Raw genomic sequence first — 24399 nt, 5'->3', positions numbered from 1 at the left:
GTGACTGGCGTATTGTGACGAGTCAGTTGCTCGGCCACCATTGACCAGACGTTTTCAGTTGGTGAGATATCTGGAGAATGAGCTGGCCAGTGCAGCAGTCGAACATTATCTGTATCCAGAAAGACCCGTACAGGACCTGTAACATGCGGTCGTGCATTATCATGCTGAAATGTAGGGTTTCACAGGGATCGATGAATGATAGAGCCACGGGTCGTAACACATCTGAAATGTAACTTCCACTGTTCAAAGTGCCGTCAATGCGAACAAGAGGTGACCGAGACGTGCAACCAATTTCACCCCATACCATCACGCCGGGTGATTCGCCAGTATGGCGATGACGAATACACGCTTCCAATGTGCGTTCACCGCGAGGTCGCCAAACACGGAAGCGACCATCATGATGCTGTAAACAGAACCTGGATTCATCCGAAAAAATGACGTTTTGCCTTCGCGCACCTAGGTTCGTCGTTGAGTACACCATCGCAGGCGCTCCTGTCTGTGGTACAGCGTCGAGGGTAACAGCAGACATGGTCTCCGACCTGATAGTCCATGCTGCGGCAAACGTCCTCGAACTGTTCGTGCAGATGGTTGCTGTCTTGCAAACGTCCCTATGTGTTGACTCAGGGATCGGGACGTGGCTGCACGATGCGTTACAGCCATGCGGATAAGATGCCGATCATCTCGCATCTCGACTGCTAGTGATACGAGGTCGTTGGGATCCAGCACGGCGTTCCGTATTACCCTCCTGAACCCACCGATTCCATATTCTGCTAACAGTCATTCGATCTCGACCAACGCGATCAGCAATGTCGCGATACGATAAACCGCAATCGCGATAGGCTACAATCCGACTTTTAGCAAAGTCCTCCTTACACGAGGCATGACAACATCGTTTCACCAGGCAACGCCGGTCAACTGCTGTTTGTGAATGAGAAATCGGTTGGAAACTTTCCTCATGTCAGCACGTTGTAGGTGTCGCCACCTGCGTCAACCTTGTGTGAATGCTCTGAAAAGCTAATCATTTGCATATCACAGCACCTTGTTCCTGTCGGTTGAATTTCGCGTCTGTAGCACGTCATCTTCGTAGCGTAGCAATCTTAATGGCCAGTAGTTTATTTCGTGGGCCCCCCGGTTACTCTGCAAGCTCACGTTCATTCCCCGGTGGTGATGTTGTGTTCCAAGACGACAGCGCCCCTTTTCACAAAGCTCGCATCGTTCAGGAGAGTTTTTCTGAGCGCTATGGAGAATTTTCGCATCTTTCCTGGCCACCACAGTCAACAGGCCACAGTGCTATTGAATCTCTATGGCCTACTTAGGAGAGAAGAGTGCTGGATCTTTATCCGCCTTCATCATCTTTAAAAACATACAGGATCCGTATTTATTCATTCCTAGATTCCTAGCAACGCAAGTCGTTTGGGGATCGTTACAAAAGTCATCGCAGTTATTTTTTGTCTTGAAAATGATGTCGGATTAAAAAATTCTGAAATATGTAAATTGACGGTCAGTTCATATGTAACATTACGTGAAGGGAGATGGATGAGCACACAGACCACCATAAAGATGTAGTACAAAAAAAAGCATTTCATTTCAAAAGTTTTACTGTCAGTTAACAACAGTGAACATTATCACAGGGCAGGAAGACTGAGCTGTGATATCTTATAGAGTTCCTCGAAATAGTTTTCTAACAAATCCATCGCATAGTGCCAATGCTGTGGAAAATGCAGACTACCCGTTGTGTCCCCATGTGCGAATCTTCGGATCCCACGCCTCACGTGTTCGATAGCGTGTTCCATAAAGTTGCTCTTTCAGTTTTTGTCTGAGGTGAGAACTGCAAGGTTATAGCTTGTCGAATATGGTGGACAGTCCAGCATTTCCCGACGCCATCCCGCGAGCAAATTCCGCACACACGCTGGAGTGTGGACTCTCGAATTGTCCTGAAGTATTAATGCATCGTGCAGACGTTCAGGATGTTTCTCCCGAATACCCCGCGGTACATGTCGTTGCAGGAAACTGCGACGTTAGAACTGTACATTTACAGTTCGTCCATGTGGGACGAAATAGTGCAAAATCACTAATCTAATGTCATAGGTTATGATGACAATTGACTTGACAAGGAGAGAAATCGCGACGGAATTTCCACCTTCGTGGGTACCTGGATGACGCGATTCCGCGGACTGGCGTTTCAGTTCTGGCTCATAGGCCCTGACCCAAAATTCACATATGTTCACGATTCTCGCAAGCATATTGTCTCCCGCCTCCTCGTAACGCGCTAAAAAAACCATGACAAGTTTCGTAACAACCTCCTTGTAGCATAGTCGCACAATCCTTCCACGGTGAACGGTAATCTTTACGTAAGAGAGCTTTTCAAGTCGCGTAACCTCCTTCTGGAATGGCTGCTCAACTCACACTGTGGTCTCTGTTCACACTTCATTCTCCTGGAAAAGAGCTGCCATCTAGCGTCACCTCACGTTATTGTAAATCCTTGGGCACTCCTGGTGCCGCCCGCGCCGGCCTCTGGTGGCCGAGCGGTTCTAGGCGTTTCAGTTTGGAACCGCGCGACCGCTACGGTCGCAGGTTCGAATCCTGTCTCGGGCATGGATGTGTGTGATGTCCTTAGGTTAGTTAGATTTAAGTAGTTCTAAGTTCTAGGGGACTGATGACCTGAGATGTTAAGCCCCATAGTGCCCTGTAATGCGCATAGTTTGTAATGCACTATTGAGTACCGTTGCAAATGACAGTAAAACACGTTTGCAGCGACAGCCATTGCTTCGTCTTTTTTATCGTGCTACATTTTTATGGCAGATGTTTGTTCATCCAGCTGCCTAAATGCTATATTGATATATGAACAAACCTTCCATTTGCATATTTCACAATATTTTAATTCGTTATCATTGTCGACACAAAAATATACACACATCAAAAACAATTTTGCATCACCTCGGTTCCGAGAGTTCCGGAACCTGTACCGAAAATTGGAATAGAGATCAACACAAATATCATTTCTGCCCTTTTTATTGCTAATGAAAACTACACATTGCATGTTGCACCACCATACAGCGAAACCTTCAGAGGTTGTGGTCCAGATTGCCGTACACACCGGTACCTCTAATACCCAGTAGAATGTCCTCTTACACTGAAGCATGTCTGTATTAGTCGTGGCATACTGTCCACAATTTCATCAAGGCACTGCTGGTCCAGATTGTCCCGCTCGTCAACAGCGATTCGGCGTAGGTCCCTCTGACTGGTTGGTGGGTCACGTCGTCCATAAACAACCCTTTTCAATCTATCCTAGGAATGTTCTATAGGGTTAATGTCTGGAGAACATGGTGGCCACTCTAGTCGAGCGGTGTCGTTATCCTGAAGGAAGTGATCAACAAGATATGTACGATGAGGGCGCGAATTGTCCATGAAAACGAATGCCTCGCCAATATGCTGCCGATATGTTTCCACTATCGGTCGGAGGATGGCATTCACAAATCGTATAGCCGTTACGGCGCATTCCATGTTGAATTTAGAATTCATTTATGTAGATTTTTTCTACAAATAGTATTGATACTTTATGATTTATTTATGTTTATTTTGAATTTTATTTTATTTTAGCGGCGTACGTCGGCCCCACATAATGCGACCCCAAAACAGCAGTGAACCCCCACCTTGCTGCACTCGCTATACAGTGTTTCTAAGGCGTTCAGCCTGACCAAGTTGCCTCCAAACTCGTCTCCGACTATTGTCTATTGAATGCATATGCGACACTCATCGGTGAAGGTCAATTCGGCATGTTGTGGGCCCTTCTGTACCGCTGCATGGTTGCAAAGATGGAGCACGCCATGGACGTCGGGAGTGAAGTTGCGCATCATACAGCCTATTGCGCAGAGTTTGAGTCGTAACACGACGTCCTGTGGCTGCATGTTGGCGTTGCTATCAGAGTTCCTCCTTCCATAATCCGTTGGTAGCGGTCATCCATTGCAGTATTAACCCTTGGGCGGCCTGAGAGAGGGTTATCATCGACAGTTCCTGTCTCCCTGTATCTCCTCCATGTCCGAACAACGTCGCTTTGGTTCACTCTGATATGCCTGGACATTTTACTTGTTGAGAGCCCTTCCTGGCATTAGGGAACAATGCGGACGCGATCGAACCGCGATATTGACCGTCTAAGCGTGGTTGAACTACAGACAATAAGAGCCGTGTACCTCCTTCCTGGTGGAATGGCTGGAACTGATTGGCTGTCGGACCCCCTCCTTCTAAAAGGCGCTACTCATGCATGGTTGTTTTCATCTTTGGGCGGCTTTAGTGACATCTGAACAGTCAAAGGGACTGTGTCTGTGACACAATGTCCACAGTCAACGTCTATCTTCAGGGGTTTTGGGAACTGGGGTGATGCAAAACTTTTTTTAATATATGTAGTTGCCGTGAATTTTGCAATGACCCTTGTCTATATAATTAATAGTAATATTTAGAAAAACTTCTTTCTTCGATCTTACAGATCGACCCCGAGAGTCAGCAGTACTGTCATAACTTCGTCTCCAAGTATCATTCAGAAGACCCGTTTGATTTAATTCTGCTGGAACAAGAGGATAATTATCCTGTAACACACTCCAGCAGCAGTACTCGTCCTTAGATCACTATATTGGCTCCAGAAAAGAAACTGTAATTAATATAGACTGGTTCAACACGGTATCACGGTAGTAAAGTAGTAATAGTATTAAGTTCTTTGTTTACCTTTACTTTTATTTATAATGGCTTGGTGTTGTGTTTACAACGCATGTAAATACATTCGAAGCTCAAGTAGCATATCGATAATCTATACATTTTTTCGTACAATAATAGGAATAACAAGTGCTGCCAGAAGTTATTCCACTCTTTAGCGCATCCGATCCAAGAAGAGGAATGACACAAGACAGAATACCTCCTGAAGCAAGCGCTTCCACGTGGATTCGCCCCAGTACAATGTGTGGTCCACGTGGATTCGCCCCAGTACAATGTGTGGTCGACATTGCCAGGAATAATACAAGAGATATGAAGATTCGTTAATAATAATTAAAAAAATTCTCAGAAAGTCCACACATTTAATCAAAATTCATAACATTGACGCACGGAAAATTTGCATTTAAGGAATTGGAAGTACTTTAGTCATTTTTGTTATCGGTTTATCAGAATACAATCCCTAATGACATCGATGTCGACGGGATGTAAAACCCATCTTTCTTCCTGCCACTGTTAGATAATGTGTGATGCATGTTGATGTGCTGTTTATAATCTGGCTTCATGGTAATGAAGTTGATGATGTATTTATTAACAGTTTCTGTTCAAAATGGTTCAAATGGCTCTGAGCACTATGCGACTTAACTGCTGAGGTCATCAGTCGCCTAGATCTTAGAACTAATTAAACCTACCTAACCTAAGGACATCACACACATCCATGCCCGAGGCAGGATTCGAACCTGCTACCGTAGCGGTCACGCAGTTCCAAACTGAAGCGCTAGAACCGCAAGGCCACACCGGCCGGCCAGTTTCTGTTGCTGGAGTATTTAATATCACACTTCATTTATGAGTTTATTGCTAGTTGCTACAAAATTATCGTTCGTTCGCAAGCAGCTGTAAGATATACTCGTCCTCCTCCGTAGCCGAGTGGTCGGCATAGCTGATTGCCATGTGGAACTCCTGGCTTAGCTACCAGGCATTGCTTAGGGCTTTTCCTCTGTGGAGGTCTCTGCCTCACGATACCAACTGAGTAATTACTAGGCCGAGTGTTAGCGGCAAATCCGACAATGGCCGGGACTGCTGTGTGATGACCCCCCTCCCCGCACTCTCCACACTGCATCCATGTGAGGGCTGATGGATGACACGGCTGTCGATCGGAACCGACTGATCCGTCTGTTGCCAAAAATGAGATGATTGTATTATAGAATCTACCAATTCCCACAGACACAGATTTCTAAGTCGGAGGTCTCCAAATTTTTTTCTCTAGTAGACCACGTGGAAATTTATTTATTTTTTATGTGAATCCCCTGCATTTCATATAATTAATGATCAGAAAGTTTCCATTCGAAGGACGCGTAGGACGGAATCGTTATGCTAATCAGGCAAGATCGCCATGGAACACTGAGGCAACCAGCCCACCGACGCACCACGTTGAAGATACCGGTTCACTAAAACTCCGTGTCCTGTTGTGTGCCGGTAATTGTCTGCTGCACATCCTTGTCCGACAAGCATCGCCAACCACTTCAAGGCATTTTTAAGGAATCGAAAGCGTGCTAAACACGTGGGGAGAAATGAAGACTAGAGGGTGGGTGCTCGAGAGTCTCCCGTTTCAGTTGGCGTAAATTCTGCGTTACGACATTTGCGATATGTGGACGTGCGTTATCATGAAACAGCAGCGCCTCTTCTCGCATCGTTCCACAACGTTGGTTTTCGACAAACATGATACCTCAGACATGTTCTTCATTCTCCGACGCATGTATGCCGGTGTTGTCCTTCGGCAGCTAAGGAAAGAATAACAGGACGTTGGTCTTGTTTGGACACATTTGATAATGACGTCAAAGTTCACGTTTCTGTGTTTACCGCAAACACGTCGGGAAGACGCAAATGGCACACTAATTCCCTACCCACATGTCGGTGCTTATATACCAGCTTCGAACTTGCACTACCTTGTATATACACTACAGGAAAACGGTAAAATGGAAACTGTTTCATCGCTACTTATACAAGTTCATCAACCACAATTCTGTTTTTTATAGCACATCCAGTGATAGTTACTTTGATCGGTTTAACTGTAGAAGTGTAGAGAGAAGAACTTAAAAAAAAACATGTTAAGTATTAAATATTTATTTCTTCGGACGACACAACATCGGAATTTAAAAAAAATCTGTTATAAGAGCTTTTAATGGGAGGTATGAGCTTGATGCTTTATGAGCCGCTTTGAGTATTAGGCTTCATTTAATCAGGTTTTTGACTTTAAATCTTCTAGATAAGTGATTTCAAATCTGTTTCTTATTTTTCTGTTGTAAGAAGATTGACAATCATGCTTAAATCACTTTACAGAAAGTACGAAGATGGAAAAGCAATCAAAAATTTTCTCACGGTAGTCCATAATATAGGATAAGCCCAAGGTATGTCGCTCTGAAGCCAAATCTGCCCTTCTAAATTATAGCTATGGTTCTTCGTTACTGCTTATTCCGATCAGTTCATCTTGTGAAATGACATCTGTTTCTTCAGTACCAGGTCTATGGATTGGTAAACCAAGGTGCTGCTCCCACATTCAAAACAGCTCTATGCCTCGTTTCGAAGTCTGTGTGAGGGCATTTAAATTCTGAACGTAGGATGAAGAGTCATCACCGTAGCACTTTGTCTGTGAGCAATTGGGAAAGTTGGAAAATTCGCACTCTCCTGCGTTTTGCTTCATTAGTTCAACTATGGCAAGAAAAGCTGAAGTGATGGATCGTTTTTTATTGTATTTAGACTGTCACCTTGTAACTGTGTGTTAACCACCTTAGATTTAATAAATAAATCAGCTAAGTAAGCAATGTACGGTTTCCGTTTGATTAAACTGTATTTTAAGACCGGATCTTTAGCGTCAAAAACTTCTAAAACGTTATCAAGAAGTGAAGAGAAATCATGTAAAACATAAGCATTTGCACAGCCGGTTTACTTTAGTCTGAGTAATGGATTAAAGTTCTCGTCAATTACTCCACATAAATGCGCAAATAATCTAAAATTTAATAGTCGCTTTGAAAGTTGTTTACTGACGTAATGATAAATGGTTCAAATGGCTCTGAGCACTATGGGACATAACTTCGGAGGTCATCAGTCCCCTAGAACTTAGAACTACTTAAAGCTAACTAACCTAAGGACATCACACTCATCCATGCCCGAGGCAGGATTCGAACCTGCGACCGTAGCGGTCGTGACGTAATGATGAATTGAAGGCACTGATGCCATCCACCACTCAGATTTTTAGCAAATGAATGTTGTCGACGGTTGACGCAGTGTATTAAAAACATCCCGGGTACATTTTGTTTTAAATGACAAAATCTACAATAAACCCAAACATGGCAGATGTACTATCTACTGCCTCTGATGGCATTCACTGGTGTGCAAAACTTGGGGATGAAAGTAACTTCTGCGTGATGTATCACTGCCAAGTTACGAAGCTCCATGAAACTTGGACCATACATTATAAGTAGTGCTGCAGTGTTTGACAAAAAGTAACTAAACGATGTTCGCAATGAGGAGATTAGGTATAACACCTCTATTCTAAGACGGTAATTATACTGAAGTGAGCTCTATTTATGGTAGTTACTGGACATTACAAAAGGTGGGGCATGGTTAGTAATAGGGTGTACGATCACCAGGGACGGCAGCGCATGCGCTGCAATCAGCTTCCATGCTGGCCACGAGGTTGGTTAAGTTCTTGTTGTAGAGCTTTCCATTCCTCCGCCAGCGCCCTTGACAACTGTTGGCTGGACGCTGGCGAATGTGGTCGTGCTGCAGCACGCATCCTCCTCGCGTCTTTCACATGCTCGGTGGGATTTTAAGTCCTAGGTAAGGGGCAGGCCAGACCATTCGTCAAATATCCTCTCGTTCCAAGAGCTCTTCTACCTGCGCTATTCGATGCTGTGAATGTACCGTGTTCAAGTACTTGGCGCTCAGTAGGGGCCATGTAACATTTCCTCTCCACACCATAATACATGGACCATCAAAACGATCATGTCCGACAACGCTCATGGGTGCGTTACGTGTTCCCATGCCTCGGCATATAAGGGTACATCTCATGGTGTGAGGAGGAATAATGTTGCACGGGCTAGTGAGATGGAAGTGAGTGAATAAGTTTCATTTTGTTACTCGTCATTGATTGATAACATTTTAGCCATTTTATCCACATTCCTTTTTTTAAATATTTGTAAGGCAGCTGGTATCACCGCCGTTGAGCGCCCGTTAACTCCAAACACACGTTGTTGAAGGAGCTTATGGGCGCTCAACGGTGACGTTATCAGCGTAACACACACTGTTGCATGGGCGTACTGACCTACTAATGGTAACACAGTACACTCACTGGCCACGGTTATTATGACATTGTTTCATCCCCACGTCCGCGTAGAACTGCGGAGATGGAGGAACACTTGGAATGAGAGAATATCCGGCGGTGGGACTGGCATGATCGTTCTACCTTCTTAAATACCGTCTAGCACGTGTGGGATAGTCTGGGTAGACGTACTGCAGACCGTCCACGTCCACCAATGACTATCCAGCAGTTGTCAACCGAGGTGGGGGAGGCATTTATCACTCTGCTACAAGAACTCCATATGAAGCTTACGGCATACATAGGTGCACGTTGCAGAGCAAGCATTATTGTTCGTGGTGATCACGCACGTTGTTCAAACAATGTCCCGCCTTTTGTACTGTCCAGGGAAACATCATAAATGCCGGAGACAAGTTACTGTTTTTGAATAAAAGTATCATTTCTTTTCGTCTCTTTGCGTATCTCTTTACTACCTGTTGTAATATACTACAGCAGTTCTTTCTATGATGCCAGTTCCACTGAGATATTTTAGTGGGCAGAGACACACCTCGCGGAAGTTACCTTCGCCTTAAGTTCTGCTGTAATATATTCATTCTTCCTGCCACTGTAGTGTTATCTTGAAGCTGCTTGGAATCAGAAACAATGCTTGAGCACAGACGAAACCCGGAGAGATGTTGTTACATGAAGTAAACCGTATGGGGAGAGCCTTGCGAAAATGCAGACGCCTCCAGACGCGGCCCCAGGGCGCTAGTTACCCTTCAAGGAATCAAAATGTAACTTCATATGTCGTCTACACGCTGTGGTAGGTTGCAACTGTAGAACTTTGTAACGGGCCCTTATTAGCGTATAAAGCCACCTTGATACCAGCCCTGAGAGCAGCAACGTCAGTAGGCTCACAAGGGTTAGAAAGAGAGCGAAAACGCCAAAAAACTGTTGACGTAGCAGTCCCTACTCCGGGCAGCCCGAGGGACGGGGATAAATGACGTATAACAATAATGTTACAAGCCTTATTTGGCAGAGCAGTTACGTTTAGCTTTGAGCTGAACAATGCTGATACCAAATACGGACTTAGTTAGTGCAACTGCGTTAACATCCTCGCCTTAGCAGCTGTAGAGGGGACCTAACTAAACCGTGACTCGCAGCCGCCTGCAAGAGACCTGCGGGGTTGGCTGGGTGACTTTAAGTGGGAAAAATAGTGCCCCCGTGCCACTCTTTAAAACCTCTAGAGTCCGCATTTTGGCGGAGTACTCAGTCAGAAGATCTGGGCGCCGAATCCGCGTCCATCGACTCCAGCCTCGGTCCAACTCCGCGTAAGTCTGCTCTCTCACTTGGAGTGACTCAGTGAACAGGGTCACATTCAATATGTTTTGTGTTACAACTAAGTTGTTGCCTTAAGATGCTGCTAGTGCTTGCTACTGTGGTTAGCATCCATTCCTGGGACTCCTGCACTGGCTTCTGTTGTAACAGTGTTATTCATGCTTTTTCTAATCTTAGAACTAGTCTCCAGTGTATTAGTTAGTCCTGTCCGGAATAAACAAATATTTCAAAACCCTGTTTGTCCAAGAGTCTCCACAACGAGTTCCCTACCAAGTCTCACCACCTGCATTTCTAGTAAATGCCTGTATCAGTGTTAGCTAGAGGAAAACACTCAAAATGCCTTCACTGTGAATTATCCTTCTGCCTTCTGCTCTGTGCCGCTCGGGAGCGCAGACTGACCAGTAACTCCTCTTCTGCCTCACCCACCTATGTCAGGACACGACACTGCACACTAGTCTATTTGATTAGGGAATTGCTTTTTCCATGAAATAATCTTTCAAGACATTAAATATTGATTATTACAGTACTCGTAACGAGCAATTCTTCATGGATTATTTGCTCCCTAATAAAACGAACTTATGACTACATAATTATTCAATGTCATTTGAAGTTGATTAAAGCTGAATCATCTAGTTGTATGTCCAAATGGGGTGTTCGGAGATAATTACACATGAGCTTTCAACACCGTAACTCATTTCATCAATACGTTTTTGACCTGTGTTATTGCTCAAACGAATTCTTTTAACTATATTATTAGCAGGTTCGTATAAAAGAGTTTCTGGAACCTCTTCAGTGACTGGCAAATATAACTATTCCCAATAAGGTATGGTTTTCCAGATTTTGCTGTAGGCAACGAGATATATTAAGAAGCCTGCAAAACATCATCGTCTTTGTGACGTCGATGCGGACATAGTGTTTACCGCGGGTCTCTTTCAAACGTTTTCCTCAAGCGTCTGAAAGTATCTATAATCTTTCGCCTGTTTCATCAGGGTGACACTTTCTCAGATGATCCTCCAACTTCAATAGTTTCATAGCGTCATTGCTTGATACTTCGTTTCATAAAATGTTCATAGGTAATCGTTTGTCTCTCAATGAAGGAATAAATAAAAATAATCGAAACTGTACGGTATACATCTCTTTTTAAATTAGGTCATGTTTCGTAACAGAAAAAATAACGCTAATTAGGTAATTTGATAAGATGGATAGATGAACTGGGGAAGAACAGTTCGAATTTAGATGAGAAAGAGGAGCAAAATATGCTATTGGCCTGTTAAGAATCCTAGGATAAGGAAAAACGGGCTGTTCCAATTGGTCTCTAAAAGCGGAATGTTATTATTCAGCAGCACTGAATGTCTGTAATACGTTTCAGGTAGGTCCATCATTTGCTGAGATGAGGCGCTAGAGCGGACCTCAACGTGCTGTGGCTGTGAAGGCCTTTTAGAAAAACGGTGACTGTGTTGCTGCTGTTAAGACGGCAATGTCGTCATTTAAACCTAAGATTGAATGATCCTGTACCATCGCCACATGCAATTAGGTTATGGGTGGAAAACTTTGAAGCAACAGGAAGTGCCCTTAAACTGTAATTGGTAGTTAAGCCCTAAAGCTGTCGCTGAGGGAACTAACAGAGGAGGAGCAAACTGTTGTAATCAATAGGTCAAAGCGTTCGGTGAGCTAAACTGCGGTATTATTTGTAATGTCCAGTCGTAGTATGAACAGAATTTTAAGGGGTGATTTAAAGTTGGAACCGTAGAGGGTACAGGCAATGCAATACATATGTGAAAGTGATTATGAAAAGCGAAATGACACTGTCTGTTAAACTACTGACTAGAATTGCGGGCAATAAATGCTTCGTAAATTTGCTAAGGATGAGTGACGAGGCACAGTTTCGTCTCAGTGGTTACGCTAATTAACAAAACTGCCGTTACCCATACGAGGATAATCCTCACGAACTCCATCAGTGGCCCAGTGTGGAACGCTCTCTCTTCAGTGGGCATTATCGGCCCTTTCTGTTTTCGTGGTCAACATGGACGAGCAACCACAGTCACATCTCAGCGCTAGGCTGCCACGGTTGACTCTTCCCTCGTACCTGATTCTTGAACAGTAAATGATATTTGTTTGAGGAAGATGGTGCTACGTATCATGCTCAAATTTCAACGTCACCAGTGCACAGAGTGTTTGGCAACCACATAATTTCAAGGAATGGAGACATTTTGTGCCCTGCCAGATGGTTCAAATGGCTCTGAGCACTATGGGACTTAACTTCTGAGGTCATCAGTCGCTTAGAACTTAGAACTACTTAACCCTAACTAACCTAAGGACATCACACACATCCATTATTTTCAGTAGCAAAGGTAATACCCAAATACTAGATAAGAGTGTGGTATACACAATTACTTGTCCTGATTGCGGTAAGTTTTATGCTGGTCAGTCAGGCACAGACACATCAACTAGGCTGGCTGAATATTTTGCTTGGCATGTAATGAGTGAGGACCACAACTACCAACCACAGTCACTTCTCCTTCACCTTGCAAACAAAAGCAAAAAATTCAACCACTGGACGGTCTGGTATTCAAAAAACCTCTAGCCTACAGTCGTGATTAAATCTTAAATGATCTAATTTTAAATGACCTCTTCTAAACGTCACACTATCGTCTGTTTCCCATTACTTTTCACGGTCTGTTCCTTCGTATTCCTCAATTTTCCTGCTTTTATTCATCTCTCTTTACTTTATTCTGATTGTACTTGTACTTAAGATGTTCTGTTGTGATAACTCTTTGCCGGCTGGAGTGGCCGTGCGGTTCTAGGCGCTACATTCTGGAACCGAGCGACCGCTACGGTCGCAGGTTCGAATCCTGCCTCGGGCATGGATGTGTGTGATGTCCTTAGGTTAGTTAGGTTTAATTAGTTCTAAGTTCTAGGCGACTGATGACCTCAGAAGTTAAGTCGCATAGTGCTCAGGGCCATTTGAACCATTTGTTAACTCTTTCTTGTTTTTGATTTCTGTATCACCTTCCATCTGTAATACTTCATTGAAGCAGTCTTGACAAGTACAAATTTTATTTTATTATACTGGGTTTGCTTACTCAATGTGAAATGTTATAAGGGAATGTTTTCTGAGTTTAGTATTCATGTTTCTTTTCTGGTTTGCTGCCCTCGTGTTTATTTATTGCTCAACGTTTTATCTTCTAAACTGCATCACCACCATAATGTAAAACGAAAGACATTTAATGTGTGTCTATCCCTCAGTTTAAACGAGTAACATCTTTTCCACTGTTGTTTACAAACATTGTAACTTCTGTGACGACGATATTCAGTTAAAGTTTAATGACGGCTTTATATGCGGAAAAATGATTAATCTGAATAAATTAATCGTGCAGAACATACACAATATGTTGCTATTCATTTATTAATATTTAAATGCTCTTACTTGACTGATAACAAATTGACCTATCTTAACGTTTGCCAATATCCTTCCTACGCCCATCACCATAGCCTTTGTTTTTGTTATATTGATTCTCATCCCATGTTCCACATAAGAGTCATTTATATCTCTTAGGATTTCATTGACAATTCGGTCACTTTCTGCCACTAATACTGTGTCATCAACAAATTTTATACATCCCTATAGGTATTTCACAATAATGTCTTCTAGGTATAAGTTAAACGACAGATTGGAGAGGCAACAACTTTGTCTAATTCCTTTTACAATGCTGCTTTTTTCCGACATTTCATTTCCATCCTTATTCTCACTTACTGCTTTAAATGTAGATTCTGTACCACTCGTCTCCTTTTCTAATCTGCTCCTCCGCTCTTCAAAACGCCCATCAGCTTCTTTCGTTGACCTCCGTCGAAAGTTTCTGTGATAAGTAAAAACAGCATAAAACTCTCCATCTTTCTCACTGTACAGGATGTGGCAGAAAAACGGGTCGATTTGGATATACCGAAACAGGATGAGGATTTCATTGTAAAATATTTTTCAGTCATAACAACGAAACCCCTGCGTATTGCCATTTCATTCACTTTTCATGTTGTGAGAATGATGTCTTACACTGGTGTCAACCACTATTACGTTGATACTTAGTCAATGTGCTACGTAACTCGTTCACGGCACGATCAGGTATCTGTATAAGATTTTTTCTGTTTTCTGCACGAATGGCGCCTTTCCGGTCCGCAATTGTTTCTGTACGTCTGCATACACACTGTGTTTTAGGAAGCTCCCCCGGAGAAAACACTCACAGACCGATTGGTCGGAAGATCTGGGAGGGTCGCCGGTCGCGGTGGCCGAGCGGTTCTAGGCGCTTCAGTCCGGAGCCGCGCGACTGCTATGGTCGCAGGTTCGAATCCTGCCTCGGGCATGGATGTGTGTGATGTCCTTAGGTTAGTTAGGTTTAAGTAGTTCTAAGTTCTAGGGGACTGATGACCACAGATGTTAAGTCCCATAGTGCTCAGAGCCATTTGAACCACGTACCTAATGAGGAGGTATTGAATAAGATAAGGGAGAAGAGGAGTTTGTGGCACAACTTGACAAGAAGAAGGGACCAGTTGGTAGGGCATGTTCTGAGGCATCAAGGGATCACAAATTTAGCATTGTAGGGCAGTGTGGAGGGTAAAAATCGTGGAGGGAGACCAATAGATGAATATACTAAGCAGATTCAGAAGGATGTAGGTTGCAGTAAGTACTGGGAGATGAAGAAGCTTGCACAGGATAGAGTAGCATGGAGAGCTGCATCAAACCAGTCTCAGGACTGAAGACCACAACAACAACAACAACAATTTATATATCTCCGACTGACAACTATACAAAAAATTGTTCTGAGCTCGACTGACACTTGCTACGTGTTGAGGACATTGCACAGGAGCCGCTCGTAGTTAAATACAACAGCGCAACCTGCCGGGTTGGCTACCACTTGTATATATGTCCAGGAATGCATTTCTCGCTACATTTCCATATTTTTGTCCAACCCTTGGCCGTGTACAGCCCTGCGACACGGCTTATATCAGCTTGGAAGACGTGAGTATCAAAATCATCTCATCATGAAATTGTAGAAGCAAGGGCTATCCTTTTTTTCCACGTTTAGCTTAATGAGTGAACAGTCATGGTACGAAAACACACTCAATACATCACAGAATTGTCTCCAGCCTAAACAACAACCTCTGTATGTAGTCGGTTAAAAGCCTCATTGAGCTGTATTTGATCTCACCGCCCTGCTGCGTTTGAAATGAGGCCAAATTGCGTCTCGTCCGTCCACGCTACAAGTATCAAGTCAGCTACTGTCCAGTTCCCGAACTGTTTCGACCACTGAACGTGCCGCTGCAATCAAGGACACACTGTGAAGTGCTCGAATTCAAACGTCAATTATATGCAGTTTCCTTCGCAATATTCTCTTAGATACTGGTTGACATTGCCCGATAGCAACAGTTCCCATCGGTTTGGCAACCAATTGTAATTGATAAGACGTACAGCCCAGTTGCGCTCCGTCGGTTGATATCGTTTTACCGTCGCTGTTCTTACGCCGTGTTACGCGGCTACAAGTGGCACAGGATTCCTTGTACACATGTTGAAGACTCAGAGTTGTTACAGTAACAAATCGGATTAGGTGATTCACTGTGTGGTCACGAGGACGTCCAAACACGATCTGCCATTTTATTTCGTCACCTCACGCCAATGCGGTAATACCATACAACCGACTGCCACTTAACATCGTGGCTTAGGCCGTTGCTGTAGAGTGACATGAACGCATGGTACCGATTCTATTCAGTCTAACACTCTCCAGTGCTTCCTCGCTTCCCACGCCCGGGTTCCCGGGTTCGATTCCCGGCGGGGTCAGGGAATTTCTCTGCCTCGTGATGACTGGTTGTTGTGTGATGTCCTTTGGTTAGTTAGGTTTAATTTGTTCTAAGTTCTAGGGGACTGATGACCATAGATGTTAAGTCCCATAGTGCTCAGAGCCATTTGAACCATTTTTGAACTCTCCAGCATGCTCTTCTAAGCAAGTGAATAATATTTTGTCCGGCGACCTTGCTTATTCGTCAACTGTACTACAGCGTCTGCAGTGAATCATTATTTGGAATAATGCGCTTTAAGAATGAATAGTCTCTCGACGACATTATTGAGTAAAATCTTGGTACTCCAGCGGCGTCAAGTAATCATTCATCCCCTACCTTTCAGTCAAGTTATAAGTCGTCTCTATGCCTGCCTGGTGATTAATAATTCTGATTGCATGTTTGGAGCTATATCGCATTCTAATTGCATTCCGTTAACTAGTCTGCTCGTTCATCGGTCTATTTAAATGATATCGCACGTGTACATTGTCTTGTTGTTAAAACTACTGCCAATGGCTCATATTTACATTGTTTTATTGGAAAATGCTACATTTCTAACATTTGTAGACTTAGAGAAACTTTTAACAATGTTGACTGGAATACACTCTTTCAAATTCTGGAGGTGGCAGGGGTAAAATACAGGGAGTGAAAGGCTATTTACAGTTCGTACAGAAACCAGATGGCAGTTATAAGAGTCGAGGGACACGAAAGGGAAGCACTGGTTGTGAAGGGAGTGAGACAGTGTTGTAGCCTCTCCCCGGTGTCATTCAATCTGTGTATTGAGCAAGCAGTGAAGGAAACAAAAGAAAAATTTGGAGTAAGTATTAAAATCCATGGAGAAGACATAAACACTTTGAGGTTCACCGATGACATTGTAATTCTGTCAGAGACAGCAAAGGACTTGGAAGAGCAGTTGAACGAAATGGACAGTGTCTTAAAAGGAGGATATAAGATGAACATCAACAAAAGCAAAAAGAGGATAATGGAATGTAGTAGAATTAAGTCGGGTGATGCTGAGGGAATTAGATTAAGAAATGAGACACTTAAAGTTGTAAAGGAGTTTTGCTATTTGGGGAGCAAAATAACTGACGATGGCCGAAGTAGAGAAAATATAAAATGTAGACTGGCAGTGGCAAGGAAAGCGTTTCTAAAGAAGATAAATTTGTTAACATCGAGTATAGATTTAAGTGTCAGGAAGTCGTTTCTGATAGTATTTGTATGGAGTGTAGCCATGTATGGAAGTGAAACATGGGCGATAAATAGTTTGGACAAGAAGAGAATAGAAGCTTTTGAAATGTTGTGCTACAGAAGAATGCTGAAGATTACATGGGTAGATCACATAACTAACGAGGAGGTATTGAATAGGATTGGGGAGAAGAGGAGTTTGTGGCACAACTTGACTAGAAGAAGGGATTGGTTGGTAGGACATGTTCTGAGGCATTAAGGGATCACCAATTTAGTACTGGATGGCAGTGTGGAGGGTAAAAATCGTAGATGGAGACAAAGAGATGAATACACTAAGCAGATTCAGAAGGATGTAGGTTGCAGTAGTGACTGGGAGGTGAAGAAGCTTGCACAGGATAGAGTAGCATGGAGAGCTGCATCAAATCAGTCTTAAGACTGAAGCCCACAACAACAACATTGGAAAATGTACGTTTCTGTGATGCGAACCGTGTAAAATTTTCGTACTTCCTGATCTCCAAAGTCCAGTATATCACCTAATTTTCAGCTGCCGTGAAATATTTACAGAACGTCCTTTGACTGTCTTGTGATATAAACCTCCTATGTATCCTTGGTGTTTACACAAGCTACATATTACTGTATGAAGTATACCTGCACGTCATCCGAGAACAGTGTAACAGAGAACGTCGCCGACGATGTAGAAGACGTGGATGCGTCGCAGTCACAAATATTCAGGATAGTAGTCTTATTTTCTGTCTGTCTATCGCTTCTTTCATTATTTAATGACAGATTTCGGGCAACGTCGACCATCTTCAGATCATTTATCGTCATATGACAGTGAAACTGGTGGCTCAGTTGAAGATGGACTCAATAGCTAGGAGAAATGGTATCAACTGGACATGAAATAATAAGAAAAAACAGTGATCAACAAACAGAACATAAGCCTATTTTGTACATATAAATATCGTGGGTAGCCCTTTGCACCAAAACTGTCCTGTTTTGACAAAAAAATATAGAGTGAGAAATCCGAACGAGATGTACTAATGATGTCGCAGACTGTGATAATGCCTTCTGGTAGCGTCACAACGGGTAACTATGGACAGTTCCACCCATTCTGAAGACTCTGAAGACTACTGCTCAGGTAAATGATAACACAGAAATAGTAGCTACTCAACATAAGTTGACAACAAATAGTTGCTCAACATAAAACGACAATAAACACCTGTTCACAATACAGTCCTTTCCTCATAACTCTATTGCAGTTATTTATAGTATGCCTAATACATAACATGTTTAGCAGCTCAACTGTTATGCGAAGGCCACTTTTTGCATTTCTACAAAAGTGGCGAAAGGAATTTATTGTTTTTCAAAAAATTTGCCTTTAAATTTCATACACTTTTCCTTGCGTTCGTATCAATTCTGAAAACACTTTTTCCCCTCTGATATTTTTACTCCACAAACATGTCTTTGGAGTGGTTCAACAGCATCTTGAGACGATGAAAATCGACGTCCACGTACATTTTATTTGATTTATGGTGGAAGGAGAAGTCTTTAAAAATTGTAAAAATACCAGTACTGCGACTTTTACTCGAAATTTTCCTCCTTAAAATGATCGATTATTTGACGTACCGTGGGAAGACTGAAATCGTTGTGACGAAGGGTTTGCTGTGTTTTCGGTATTTTTCCCTGATTTCAAAGATAGCGTTTGAAAGGAAATTGTTGCGTACGATTCAGTATTTTTAGTCTTCGATCCTCTAAAGTGGTGCTCACTAAGAGCACAATATAAGCAAGAAAGAAGCGATTATTTTAATAGAAGTGCTTCGCAACCGAACCACTTTTTCTGGAGACACTTTCGAAGAGATGTCTAAATCTCTGTCTACAGTATGTCCAAAGATGCCCTTGTCTCGCGATAATTCACTTGCAGATCCTCTTCAATCACACTGCACACGGCAGCAATGTCTTTTGCAAACAGTTGATTTTCTTTGACGTATGAAATTCATCATGGACAGAGACATCACGAAGAAAGTCTGCAACGCTATTGCGAACCGTCTTCTGAGCGTGAATGATTGCAAAAAATTGAAAGAATCTATTAATTTAGGGCTTTATGATAACTTTAAGAAACCATTCTACGAATGTCTTAATTTGAAACTTACGTACCTTCACATTAGTGGTGCCCAAAACACTCACTGCAAACAAGCTACTCGGCGATATCGGGGCTGCCACTCTTTTAACAATAATAAATGACAGATTCTAAAAATAATATTAGTGTAAGTCTTGTTATGTTTCCAATGGTACGAGAATTCGTTTTGCTGAATATCGGTCTCTTCATATGTCATCGCAAAGTTATACTGACCAGTTCATTTTGTCATTTTAATTAGAGGCTTCTCTTAAATGATTAAATAACTATTTTATTTTTATTTACGTATATTTGCTGAGATAAATAATATTAGAAATTCTAGACTGGAAATAAATTATTTAAATATTGGCATTTATTGCAGTGGTATACAACTCTGATATCTCTATAGTTCACTGTACATGTTTATATCACCGTACATAATAAGTTATAGCGGTGAACAACATCGCCAACATTTTTACAGTTTTAGTGTGCTTTCCAGATCCAAAAACTGTTCGTTACAAAAGATGTTGAGGTGTGATTTTACTTCAGATTTTTATGTCCTATTTCCCCATACAAAAAGAAATATCGTCTGCTTGCACCGTGTTGACGCATTCGTACGTTTTCCACTACAGTTTTCCGCTTTATCTCGCACTAGTTTCAGCACTGCACAATCCGTGTCGCGAAGAACGACGCAGTGTATCATATCTACTGATTGTTTGTGTTCTGTTCAACAAGGCTACTACTGCACTTGGACCTTATCGAGAACAGGCGCTGGCGTTGCAGTAAACATGTACAGTGCTGACCAAGGGAAACGCATGCTACTGTCAACGCTTTCAGATCAGTTGTGCATGTACTGTCAACCATAATTACGGGCTGACTAATTGACGAAGGGTTCTGACTCTCAGTACAGTAATATTGTGGTCGATATAAGTACTGTCGCCAACTTAACTGCTAGTATTGGTTTCGACTCGATCGCCTCTGCTTTGTCATATGTGTGCTTTGTAGTTTTAATTATGTTAATATATATTTATTTAATATGTAAATAGATTGGAGGAGTAGCATGGAGACTGAAACCCTAAACAGACACTAGCTGGATGGGGAACGGATGGGGGGCGGGGGTGAGGGGGAGGGAGGAGCGGTAAAGATGAATGAATGTTGTGAACTGTGAAAGGAAAAATAAATAAACAAAAAATTGAAACTGACGAACCAAACCACACATTAAGAAACAGATGTAAACAATGGTAAATGTAATACAAGTAACACATTCACAAGAAAATGCCAAACAAAGATTTACCACAATAAAGTCACATCCGAATTACGTAACCCATTCAAAACCAGGACATAAACGTCGACTACGGAACAAATAATATAATACAGAAACATATCCCAAAACTAAAACCAGAACCGAACAGATGCAAACAGTCTGCACCTGGCAGCTGAACTACAGGGATTGTAACAAAATCTAAATCAGGATGATAAGCAGGATATTGACGTAAGATATAAAGAGCACATAAGAACGTGGAAATACAGTACAAACCACTCAACACTTGCAGACCATCTTAAACACTAATATCATTGGCTAATCACCACAGAAGGAGACATGAGCATCACACAAACCACTCACTGTTCGGGAAATCCACCACATGCACAAAGCACTAACACTCAATAAGCAGCTGCTTAGTGAGCAGATAAATAACGGAAACCACAAACAATACGAAGTCATTGAACAAGTAACATAAAAAAGTTACATCTCTTATAATCTCTTTCCATTACACTCTCTCCTTTATTTCATCCTACCTCCTCCTTCTTTTCTACATTACAATATCAGCTCGCTGTCTGCTTTCTTACTTCACATTCACTGTTGACTAAGTTTTCATCTTGTCCGCCACCCTCCTCCCCCCACCTACAATTACTGTCAAGTTAGGCCCGTAACTCACACGTTGCTCATTTTGGCTTACGTATAAAATAAGTGCATTTTAAGACTATTAAAACGACGTAATAAACATACAGGCCGCTCTGAAATTCTCGTCACAAACTTCTAGACAATATTTTGAATCAGAATCCGTGTCCAGAAACGTACCATTCCCCTGCTACAACAGCATGAAAACATGTCTGCTAGGACCACAGCGCAGTCACGGTGAGGAGGCCTATATCGGAACGGCTATTGTAATTTGACGACTATCCTACCTGTCCGACATGGTTCCAGCCTCATGCCAGTCTGAGTACACGTGTGCAGAATACATCTACATTATTCTTCTGTGTGCCGAAGCTGACGGCAATGAAAGAGACGCTCGTCGCCGTTATCTGCAACGTCCGACCTCATTGGCTTTTTTCTCTGGGGTCGAATAAGGATGTATAAAATGCATGTTTGATCATCAGCTACTTTTATTTCAAACCGAAATATCAACCGGTTCTAGTCATGGACCATCTTTCATGGACCCTCTTCACGGATAAGCGTTAAAATGGTTTAAGACACCACATTACCTTTGTTATTACTTAAATAATGTGTAGACCACGTCATGAATATGAATAAACGACACGACTATTAGAAGCAACCTACTACTACTAAGTGTACAGAGAGCAGTACTGAAGGGAAGATCTTCTCCTCCGTACTGCTTATGATGAAATCAGGTATCAGAATATTTTATGGTCCGTATGGATGATATACGTGGTTGTTAATCATGTAAATATTTTTTTGTTTTTTATGTAGCATGAGGCCTTTTATACTTGGCGTCAGCACATTGAACTTAGTTTGTTACACCCTGTTTTTTTTTCTTTAACGGATCTGAAGATGACAGTAGCCGAAACCGTAGAAGTTTGTGAATTTTTAACATTTTGCAGCACTGCAAAACTGTGATAATTGAACTTGTAACACGTCAGCCTCAGTTGCAAATGTAAACCAATCTTTACCCAGGTTTCACCCAAAATAATTTGGCCTACTTCAGAAGCCAGTGACACTAAATGATGCATGCCAAAGTTTGGCCATGTCAAGTATAAAACTGTAACACCGGAGTAACCAGTCATAAATCTACATTACTTGGGTTGAAGAGAAACAGCGGGCCCACTGCCCCGACGAGGTCGGTAGGTCGCTAGAGCTGCACTGACGTGTTACATGAGTAAAAGTTTGTATGATGAAGACGGGCCGCTAAAATAAAGTGTCAGTAATTGGAAATCGGAAATTCGTGGTAAGGTCTTATGGGACTAAACTGCTCAGGCATCGGTCCCTATGCCTACTCACTACTTAATGTAATTTAAACTAACTTACGCTGTGGATAACACACACACCCATGCCCGAGGGAGTACTCGAACCTCCGACGGGGGAAGTTGCACGGACCGTGACAAGGTGCCCTAGACCGCACGGCTACCCGGTGCGGCTGGCAGTAATTCACCATCTTCTGAACAACGAATGTATCATCATTTCTTGAATGAAGGTTGCTAGTAGGAGTAGGCTGCTGAGAGATGAAAAGTGAAACAGACAGCTGCTGTAGATTTTATTAACATAATGTGTCAATGTTGTAAATATAATAATTGCAGTAGTCGAGGAACGAGATGTGGTTTGAGGTAACGCATGGAGACCTCTGTAGATATGCACTTGATACCTCGTTTGAAATGTATAAGACAGTAACGACAGCTCTGTGTTGGGTTTTCAGAGCGCAGCGGCGGGTGACTGCGTGTTGGTGGTCGGTCAGCACGGTGGCCTACCGCGGCCACAGGCGCAGCTTGACGCCGCTGAAGGGCCGCAGCACCAGCTCGCCCATCAGCTTCAGGTCCTCCAGCCTCTCCACCGTCTGCACGCGGAAGTGGCGCAGGATGTACGACAGCACCGTCTTCTCCTCGAGGATGGCGAATTTCTGACCTGTAAACGTGCGCAGAAAAGCAGTGTTTACGTTCAAATTTTCAAAATAGTGTGTACTTAGTCTACAGGGTGAAGAAACAATGCCGCACTTGGATGTCTGCATGTGATTTCTCACCCAGATTCAAGACCAAAGATTATCTTCAAAAATCAGGTCGGGTGCGTTTTACAAACAAATGTATGAACACGAGGAGCTGGCAACAGTCACATAGTGCGGCGCATGGGAGAATGTACAGGGGAATCTTTAGAACCTGTATCACACCGTAGTACCGTACCAGCCGTCGCATCTCACTAAGCAGTCTGCTGGGACATCAAGCAGACATGCACCATGTAGCTAGGGTTGCTTCTGTTCTCTAGACTTCGTCGTTTAGAAGAAGGAAATCATTTTGTCACAAGAAAATATTCTGTCACATGACAGTGAAATCTACTAAACTGCACCCGTGTGTCTACTAACCGCGCACAACCATAATTGGTCCTGTCTAGTTCATGTAGGGAGACTTCCCGGTAGAGTACAAATTGGAAATTTGTGATAAGGTCTTATGGGACCAAAATGTTAAGGTCATCGGTTCCTAAGCTTACGCAATGCTTAATATAACTTAATCTAAGGGCAACACTCACACCCATGCCCGAGGGAGGACTCGAACCTCTGACGGGGCCAGATATAGTACACAAACAATGAATTCGTCGATATGCTTTTGGTTCTGGGTGCATCCGATAACGCAACTACTGCTGCTATTGTTGCTCGTACGTATGCTGCACGGTACCCTTAAAGGTATCATGCCGGTAAATATATGTTTCGCCACCTGGAGCTACGCCTTCGGGTAAACGGTAACATTTGTCCAGCAGTAATGGACATAGATCGTCCAGGAATAAAACGTACTCCACAGACAGAGGATGCGTTTCTTGAAACCGTTAACCAGTCACCTCCACGAAGTACCCTAGATGTCGCAAAGCAGTTCCAGATATGTCAAAGACTAGTTGTTGAGCTGTTGCACGATGAAGAACTGCACTCAGATCATTACGTTTTAACTCAACACCAGCGGCCAGAAGACCACATTCGACGAGTACAGTTTAGTGAATGGCTTTAGC

General features: G+C 42.8%; 1 protein-coding gene across 1 annotated transcript in view; it reads right to left on the bottom strand.

Moving 5' to 3' along the window:
• Positions 1–22953: 22953 nt before the first annotated feature.
• LOC126094653 (cytochrome P450 4C1-like) overlaps positions 22954–24399 on the bottom strand; it is a 128365-nt gene continuing 126919 nt past the window's right edge. Inside the window, exon 12 of the mRNA XM_049909151.1 lies at positions 22954–23313. Within this exon, the coding sequence (XP_049765108.1) occupies positions 23156–23313 (158 nt within the window). The 3' untranslated portion in view covers positions 22954–23155. The remainder of the gene's footprint in view (positions 23314–24399) is intronic.

The sequence above is a fragment of the Schistocerca cancellata genome, chromosome 8 (assembly GCF_023864275.1).
Source record: "Schistocerca cancellata isolate TAMUIC-IGC-003103 chromosome 8, iqSchCanc2.1, whole genome shotgun sequence".
NCBI lineage: Eukaryota > Metazoa > Arthropoda > Insecta > Orthoptera > Acrididae > Schistocerca > Schistocerca cancellata.
The sequence above is the reverse complement of the archived record's forward strand: the minus strand, read 5'-3'. Positions and strand labels throughout refer to the sequence as shown.